We start from the raw sequence: 9,030 nt of genomic DNA, 5'->3' as shown, positions 1-9,030 counted from the left end.
TCATCTGCAGGGTCTTGGATGGGAAGGAGCAGAAAGATAAGAGGCTAGGAAGGAGATACTACTGGGAGAAATGAAGTGGGCTAGGGCAGGGCCCCCTAAGCTTTGCTCAATCACAGCAGAAGTTGAAACAGATTTCAATTTATGGGTGGGATCTAGGAATTGGCCCAGTGAATTCTGACGTAGCTAGTGGGTGAGTCCACTCTGTGAGGATTGCTGATGTAGCTTCTGGAAGTCTTGAGGTTAAAGAACTCATGTGATGGGAGTCAGGAATTAGGAGGGCTGGCAGAGTAAAAGGCTGGAATCACACCGTGGGATTTTTGAATCTGGAGCTCATTCTTGAAACTGCTAAGCTTATTCCCACCTTAAGGCCTTCACATTAGCTATACAGTTTGCCTAGCACAATGCTGTCCATATACATAGGTGTTAATATTCTGCCCACATTAAAGAGGTACAAGGAAGCGAGCAAAATTAATTTTAATAATATATTCTATTTAACTCAACATAATCAAAATATCATTTAACATACAATTACTGTAAAATTGTGGAGATATTTTTACTTCATTTTTGTCTTACTACCTCTTCAAAATTCAATGTGTAGTTCATTTCATACTTGCTTCCCATCTCAGTTTCGACCAACTGCACTTCGAGTGCTCATTAGCCTCAGGTGGCTCCCACGTGTGTCGCACAGGATGGAGCATCGCCCTCCTTGCCCACATCTCTGCAAGGCGGCTCCGTCTCATTCAGGCTTCTGCCCAGAGGTGTCTTTCCTGGCCACACCGTCTAAACCAGCCACCTTATTCTCCTAACACTTTTTTCTCCCTTTTCCTCAGAGACTTATTGCTATCTGATGTCTTGTTAGTTATTTGTTTGCTTATTATCTACCTCCCCATAGGACATAAATCCCATGAGGGCAAAGACCTGTCTGCCTTCTTCAGTGCAATACCCCCCGCAACTACGTCATGTTCTCAATAGACTCTAAACAAATATTTATTGAATGACTTTGAAGATTCCAGATTCTTCGTTTTTTGTGTGTCTGAAGCCAATGTTCATTTACTAGGATGTTGGGGGACGGAGCCAAAAGGGAGGACCACTGTGCAGGAAATTAGGTGGGAGAAAGGCAGCCTGAAAGCTTTCTGTGAGCTCAAAGGCTGACTCTCAGATGTCAACTTAGAAGCCAGGTTGCTCTGCAGCTGTCTTGGCTTCTGGTTGATTCAGCCACTGGTTTATCTGGTTCTGTGAGAAACCATCTCACCAAGTGGTACTTCTGCCTGGCACCAGTAGATGGGGCAGCGTCATAACAACAACAAAAAAGTGGCCTGTCCTCCAGTGGGGCGTCTAACCCCTTTCCCAACCAGCTTTGCTTAAGTTCTGTTCTGGAAATGCCCTACATCTCGGATCTGTGGTGCGGGCTCATAAATGGTGCTGCCAGCTCTCCCAACAAAATAAACAAAGACTCAGTTGTGACTTGTGCTTTCCAAGGGGGTGGCCAGCTTCCCCAAAAGGTGAGGCAGGCCCCTGAGGCTGGCCGGGCTTCCAGGAAAGAGCCTGGTCCTCCTTTAGGGTCTAAGAGCACAGCCACAGAGGGTGACGCACACACAGGAGTGTTCCTGTTTATCTAGAGCCTTTCTGTCCTCTTGAGGTTGAAAACAAGCTTACTAAAAAGGCAGTCCCGGTGGGGCAGAAACCAGTTCACAGGAGCACTCTGTGGGCCTGTGTGTCTGGGACTAACACTCTGGCTGCCACCGAAAAGCCTGACCCACCTGTGGAACCCTCCCTGCCACTCTGCACCTTTGGTTTCCCTGCCAACACGTGAAGCCCGTGGTGGTGCCCCTTGCGGACGCTGAGGCTGACCGTAGCTCCCACATGTCCTACCCCCTCCTCCCCAAACCATTCTGACCCTTGAACCTCCAAGCAGTTTGGAAATGTTAACTGGTTGAATATGATGTATATTTTTGTAGAGTTTAGATTTTGAGATTATGGGACAGTTAAAAGGTCACAGTGCATTTTTACTGGAATTTTTTGTTTGGTGCATGTACTATCTACTTTATTGCCACTGCAATGTATTCTGAAATTTGAGAGAAAAAGAAATTGACTTTAGCTTACACAGCTTATTATAACCCTGACTCGCTTGCTCCAGCCTCATGCCTGGTGTCCGTCCGTGCAGCTGAGGAGTGAGACACAGCAGCTCTGGTCTAACAACAGGCTGAGGCTGGCTGGCCACGGAAAGGCCACTCCTCCCCTCAGAGACTAGGGGGGCACCAAAATGCATGGTCAAGAGACTTTCTTCTTTGGTCAGGAAATTTTCTTCTTTTATCGTTACAATCATTAAACTCCACCCTAATCCGCACGTGTGCATGCATTTTTGTGTTCTACAACTTTATTGCCCCTTATACCCAGAAAGCCCATTCATTCTTCCCTGATTGTTTATCCTTCATACATTACTACTTCTGTGGAGCCTTCTCTGATTTTCCTAGTCACAATGAACCTTTTCTTCCACTGTTGGGTCTTTCTCAGGGCATTTGGCTCACTCTGTCTCCTTGTTCACATGCATGTCCCGTTCATTAACTCAACAATTAAGCAGTGCCTGTTTGCACCGGGCACTGGGGATATGGGGTGCTCTCACAGAACTGCAAACCCAGAACTGGGTGGGAGCTTCACTGGACTGCGAGCTTTCTGGAGATGGGAATTGGGCCTGCAAGGCACTAGTTACTACATCAGGGACTGGCGCCGAAAGATAGTCAGAAGTCAGTTAAGTGGAAACTCAGCACCAGTGACTCTGAGAAAATTGGGTTAGAGTTTTTAAAAGGTTACAAGTTAGCAAAGGTAGAAGGCCAGAGAATTTCCAGGAGGGGCTACAGTGCTTCTGAAATCTGGTATGGAAGCCAGAGATGTCCACCATCTCCCCATGGACAGGGCCTGTGGACTGTGGGTCACACTGTCCAACTGCAGGAGGAATTTGGGTGTTTGACACAGGGTCACCTGGCTTTTATCACAAATTCTAGCAAGAAGGTTTTGTATGTTTGTTTTTTGCTTTGATTGAGAAGACCATAGAAGCAAGCACGTTTTTCCAAAACCCAGAAAGGAGTTAACAGCCAAAGATCAAGCTGGTCAGATGATTGAAGCTACATTGTCTAATTGACATATTAAAAAAGTGCGAATCATGTAACTATTCATTCCCCATGGAGGTGGCCTACCATTATTTGACACTCAGGTAAAAAATGTCATTTGAATTTTTACTAGGATTTCGCATCTAAAATGTGTCAGTGATGTAATAAAATTGAATGACTGGCCTGTCAAATCAGTCTTACGCTTATGTGTGATCAAAACCAAGTTCTGATCACACAGAAGCATTACTTGGAAAGTATCTCAGAAAACTGAGATAACTGGGAACCTGACAGCAGCAGGGGGCACTGCAGGGGTTAGGAGAGGGTAGTACCTTACTTACAGACTACCTACCATATTGTTCCCTCCAGTCATCTCACTATTACCTGTGGAGAAAGGCTCCAGATAATGGAAGATACGTCTTGGTGGTTTTTTGTCCCTCTCTATTTACTTTAGTGGAATTAAAATCTGGAAGAAAAACATTAAACAGCACCCTTCCATTCTCAGAGAGCTGTCACGCAATGAAAAACTATTTTCCCCAACCTTTTTGCATAATAAGCTATAGTATAAAATTCCACCTTGTACCACCTCCTCCATAAGTTTCGATGGAGACATTTATTCAGTGAGTTGCAATTCATCTTGAGGGTGGAGTGCCAGAATTCAAGATGCTTCGCCAGAGGGGTAACTCCAGATCTTGGCGATACCTGTAGATAAAAGAAATGTTGGCAACTTTGGGGGGTAATTGCTGGGTTAGAAGTCTCCCCATTCCCTTGACCAATGGCTGCAACCAGGCCCCTTTAAGAGACCGGGAACCCGTCGGGCGTCCGGGACCCAAACAGATAATCTCTGCTCCTCCCCTGTCCCTGCGTAGCGAATGGTTCGCTCCGGCCTATATTTACCCGAGTTGCTCCTCCCGGACCGCAAGGATGTGAGGCTGGCGAGCTGGCCGGCTCTTGCAGCACCAGAGGGGTAGTGCTGCATAGGAGAGTAGCAGACCCAGAGAAGCCCGAGAGCGGAGTTGGACAACCCCGGAAGGAAGAAATGAGGTAGCGACCGTCCCGGAGCAGACCATGCACGCACCCCACCTTTGGAGCCCCGCGGAACCCCGGCGGAGCCAGCCCGGACAGTGAGCGGCGGAGCGAGAGTCCCCCGCGTCCGGTTGGAGCCAAAATGCAGTGAGAGCCACGGTGGGACTGCTGCGCGGGGCCCTCCGCGGCCAGCCAGACCCCACCATCTGACCACACTTGGGACAAGCAGCTGATTGTGGGACCAGCCCGGCGGAGGGGCTCTCCGCTTCAAGCCCCCCTGAGGGCGGGGGCACTGGCCTCTAGGCTCACTCGCGGTTGAGTTTCCGAGGCTTTCCGGCCCCAGCCCTGGGAATTGTGTTTGTGTTTGAGAGGGGGGCCGTTTTCACATTCGCCGAGGAATTCCTGCATTATTTTCGCACCATCTCGGCTGCTTTTGGTTGGGGGCCCCTCTATTTACTTTCAGGGGCGCATCTTTTTGTTGTTGTTGTTTTTTCTTAAAGATATTTTCCACACCACTCTCGTTCGGTCTTTTTCTCATTTTGCTTGCTTAAGACTTTTGCCTCTCCCCCTGTGCAGACCAGGGTAAATCCCGTGTGCGCTTTTTTTCACACTCGCAGCTGAGTATTTTCTAACCTTAAAAAAATTCTACCCGCAACTCCCGCAGAGTTCTCCAGCACTACACCCTTCTCCCGCCCTCAACTCCTTACCACTGGGCCACTCCCAGCGGAGTTTTATTTTTCGGTCTTTCCCGGGCCGAGCCCGGCCTAGGCTGGTGGCTCAGCGGGATTCGGACCCGGAGCTCCGCCGCCGCCGCCCAGCTGCGCCGGGGCGCCCTCCGGAGATGCTGCCGTGGAAGAAACACAAGTTTGAGCTGCTGGCCGAGGCGCCGCCAAGGCAGGCGTCCAAGCCCAAGCACTACGCGGTGAGCCTGCACTACTCGGCGCTCAGCTCCCTGGCGCGGGCGTGCCCCGAAGGCGCGCTGAGCCGAGTGGGCAGCATGTTTCGCTCCAAACGAAAGAAGCTGCACATCACCAGTGAGGACCCTACTTACACTGTGCTCTACCTGGGCAATGCCACCACCATCCAGGCGCGAGGTGACGGCTGCACCGACCTAGCGGTGGGCAAAATCTGGAGCAAGAGCGAGGCAGGCCGTCAGGGCACCAAGATGAAGCTGACTGTGAGTGCGCAGGGTATCCGCATGGTGCACGCTGAGGAGCGCGCGCTGCGCCGTCCGGGCCACCTCTACCTGCTGCACCGTGTTACCTATTGCGTGGCGGACGCGCGGTTGCCCAAGGTCTTCGCCTGGGTGTACCGGCACGAGCTCAAGCACAAGGCAGTAATGCTGCGCTGCCACGCCGTGCTAGTGTCCAAGCCCGAGAAGGCGCAGGCCATGGCCCTGCTGCTCTACCAAACATCGGCCAACGCACTGGCGGAATTTAAACGGCTTAAGCGGCGGGACGACGCGCGTCACCAGCAGCAGGAGCTGGTGGGCGCGCACACCATCCCTCTAGTGCCGCTGCGCAAGCTGCTCCTGCACGGACCTTGCAGCTACAAGCCGCCGGTGGAGCGCAGCCGCAGCGCGCCCAAGCTCGGCTCCATCACTGAGGACCTGGTCGGCGAACAGCAGGAACAGGAGCTTCAGGAAGAAGAGGAAGAGGAGCACAACGAGGGCTACCTGTTGGAGGAGGAGGAAGAGGAGGAGGAAGATCATGTCAGGGAGGAGGACCCGGCAGAAGAAGCGGAGGAGCAGCGGGCACTGGTGGTGGCTATGCACTTTGAATGTGGGGACTTGCTGGACACATTGGAGAGCGGCCGGGAGGAGGCGCTGCGGGGCAGCGGGGTCTCGCTGAGCCCCGGGGTTGGGCCGCAGCCTTTGCTGCTAGGCAGCTCCTCCGACGTGAAAGCGGAGCTGTCGCAGGTTATTAACGACCTGGGCGAGCTCAGCTTCGGCAACGACGTGCGAAGCCTGGAGGCCGATTTGCGGGTGACACGCCTGCTGTCTGGTGAAAGCACCGGCAGCGAGAGTTCCATAGAAGGCGGGGGCCCAGACGCCACTTCTGCCACGGCCGGGGACCAGTCCGGCCATACCGACCGCACCAGCCCAGATGAGCCGAACTCGCACTGAGCTCCCCCCAACCTTAGCGCGCGCCCTGGCGCTGCACCGTGACTCCCCCCGTCTTCTGGACTGCCTCCTTACCTCTCCCCACCACGCCACCCTGCCGGCCCTGCTCGAGCGCAGGAAAGGGGAAATGGAGGCCTAAGGCTCAGAGTTTCCTCTGCCCCTCTCCCCGCACACATTTGGCTCTGTTTTAAGTGGAGCTCACGTTGCCTGTGGAGATGTGGCGAGGTGTGCGGGAGTGGGGTGGGGAACCCTACAAGGAAGAAGAGAGGCACAACGCTCTGGGGTCCGGGAGGAGGGACATGCCCGCAGAAGTTAGCGAAGCCCCGCAGGCGTCAGGTGCCTGCCGGCCAGTTTCCTGTTTGTGGGGCAGCTGGGGCCTCAGGAGGAGGGTTAACTTCCTCCCCATCCCTCTCACTGAGAGCAGGCTAGCATTGCCATTGGCACGTTATTTAAAAGGAAAGGGAATTGATTTTCACAAGGTTTGAGGCTCCAGTGCTTGCCTCTGAGCCCCCGGTTTTTTTGGTGCGAGTGCTTGGGTTGTTTACCTCAAACTAAGACCCTTGAAATTCTGCCAAATTCCTCAGTTAATTGTTTTTTTTTGGGGGGGGGAGGGAAATGAAAGAAAGTTGTATTTTGTTTACAGTTAAAGACATCTAATATCTAAAAAAGGAGTTTTCCTTTAGAAACACACACACCTTCCTTGTTCAAAAGATCTCACTCCGTGATACTGTGTAAAAATATTTTTGCACTGTTGTGAAGTATTTTTGACATCTTTGTTTTTGTACATAACTGTGTTCTCAGAGCTGGATGTTTATATCTTTTGCTGTGCAAAAGGGACGTGTAAAATGTTGTTCAGTTGTATATAGAGAAATGTGTATAAAGCATTTTGTTATTTTTGAAGAGTAGCACTACTCTGGTTCTGTTTGCCCACCAGTGGGGAGAGAATAAAGAGGAAAATTGAACAGAATAGGTGAGCGTCTGGAGCTGCTGCTGAGAATGCAGGGGGGCACTGGGGGTGGGAGAGGGGGTTTACGGCGGTGGGACACGGTGTGGTCAGACCATGTGGCCTTTGCCTTGCTCAGAGGTGATTAGGGGATGGACCTACTTTATGCAAAGTTGGGGGCCTCTCTGGCTACTTGCCACTTTGGGTACTGTGGCTGGGAACAGCCTTCTCAAGTATGTCCCATATTCTTAATTAATTTCTGGGAATATGGGCTTTCTTTGGTCTCTTTGAGTTAATTCTCAGAGATGCAGGGTGAGTTCTGTTCCTCACTCTCAGACCCGTGAGGTTATTTAGGGAGGAGTGACTTTCAGTATCTTGGGAGATTTTACCACCTTCTGTGGTTCGTGCTAATGATCAAGTGTTAGAATACAATACAGTCTTTCCCTTTATAAACAGCTTAGGGAGCCTTAAAAATGAACTAGAGATCTAAAAGTCTCCATTGGGCTTTCTGGGGAGTAGGACCATCTTTGTTTTGTTTGTTTTCTGGGAGGAAAATCAGGGATAGAGGAAAGTTGGGAGGTTCCAATGGTGGCATGAGTGAGCAGAGGTGCAGGGGGCGTAGGTGGGGAGGCAGGTGGGAGAACCTATTCCCTTCTACAACCCAGCGTGACCCAGTGCGGGGATGGTGTGGAGGTGAAGGCAGAGGAGAGCTGTTGCAGCTTGCTGTGTGTGTTTTTGGGCTTTCATGTATTCTGTATGTTTGTTTCTGTTGTAAACTCCAAACAGATGTCTCCAATTTGGCTACACCCGGTCAGCTAGGAGTTGTAAATGAGACACTGCCAAAACTGTGCCTTCTGCAAACTAGTTTTTCCTTTTGCCCCTTGGGGCCCCTTCTTATGAAATGCAGAAGTGGATTGTACTCCTGGCCTTCCCTCGTGTCCTGAGGCTACTTTGCTTTGTTTTCATCATAAATACGTTCTAAGCAGCTAGACCAATTTGAAGGAGCCTGGAATTCTCTGGAACCATAGAGGAATGGGTGGGGAAAGATCTTTCTTCCTAATTAATGGGAATGCTTGAGGCATAAGACTATCTTTAGAAAAGCAAAGGTTGGGAAGGTGGGTGGGAAATAATTTTAAAAACATTCAGTCGCTTCTTAGGGGCTTTAAGACAAGGTCCAGGAAAGGGAAAGAAACGTCAATGTGAGAGAGAAGCATCAATAGGTTGTCACTCACCTGTGCCCCAACTAGGGACCAAACCCGCAACCTGGGTATGCACCCTGACTGGGAATTGAACCCACGACCTTTCAGTGTACGGGACAATGCTCCCACCAACTGAGCCAAACTGACCAGGGCTCACTGAATGACATTGTAAAACCCCCAGCTAGAGAGAGGTCAGGAAAGTCAAGTCCCAGCCTACCTACACACCCACATCAGGTGCCTTCCACACCGTTGTCACCTGACCAGCAGACAGCTGTGTAGGCCGTTGCTATCTTGCGTGACTAGATTTCACATTTCAAATTATTTCTACATGTTGTCAATTTCCTTTGCTATTTGAAACTGGTGAGAGCATTAAACAGGGTGAAGATCATATGGCCAGTACTTGGGGGTGAGCAGGGTCTGCATGTCTCTGTTCTTACCCAGTTTATGGCTCCAGTGAGAGTGCTAAGGTTGGCTTTCTTCTGTGACTGATGGGGGCATGGTGCCTGGTCAAAAAGTGCAGACAAATGACATTTAAACCAACACTACCAATAAATATGAGGCAACTGTCTCTTTAAAGTCTGATTTTTCCTGTTATCTGACTTACAAATAGGGAAGGGGGCTTAGGGATTGAGGAAA

The 9,030-nt window shown here is 50.6% G+C and overlaps 1 protein-coding gene across 1 annotated transcript; it reads left to right on the top strand.

Moving 5' to 3' along the window:
* The first annotated feature begins 4,018 nt into the window (after positions 1–4,018).
* Positions 4,019–7,219, top strand: FAM43A (family with sequence similarity 43 member A). Its single transcript, XM_037153422.2, has one exon. It carries the CDS (start codon positions 4,972–4,974, stop codon positions 6,253–6,255), a length of 1,284 nt encoding a protein of 427 aa, XP_037009317.2. The 5' UTR covers positions 4,019–4,971; the 3' UTR covers positions 6,256–7,219.
* The last annotated feature ends 1,811 nt before the right edge of the window (positions 7,220–9,030 follow it).

This window comes from Artibeus jamaicensis, unplaced genomic scaffold (genome assembly GCF_021234435.1).
Source record: "Artibeus jamaicensis isolate MK-2021 breed Jamaican fruit bat unplaced genomic scaffold, CSHL_Jam_final contig_466, whole genome shotgun sequence".
Classification (NCBI taxonomy): Eukaryota; Metazoa; Chordata; class Mammalia; order Chiroptera; family Phyllostomidae; genus Artibeus; species Artibeus jamaicensis.
Note: the sequence above shows the minus strand (reverse complement) of the source record. Positions and strands in the feature narration are given on the sequence as shown.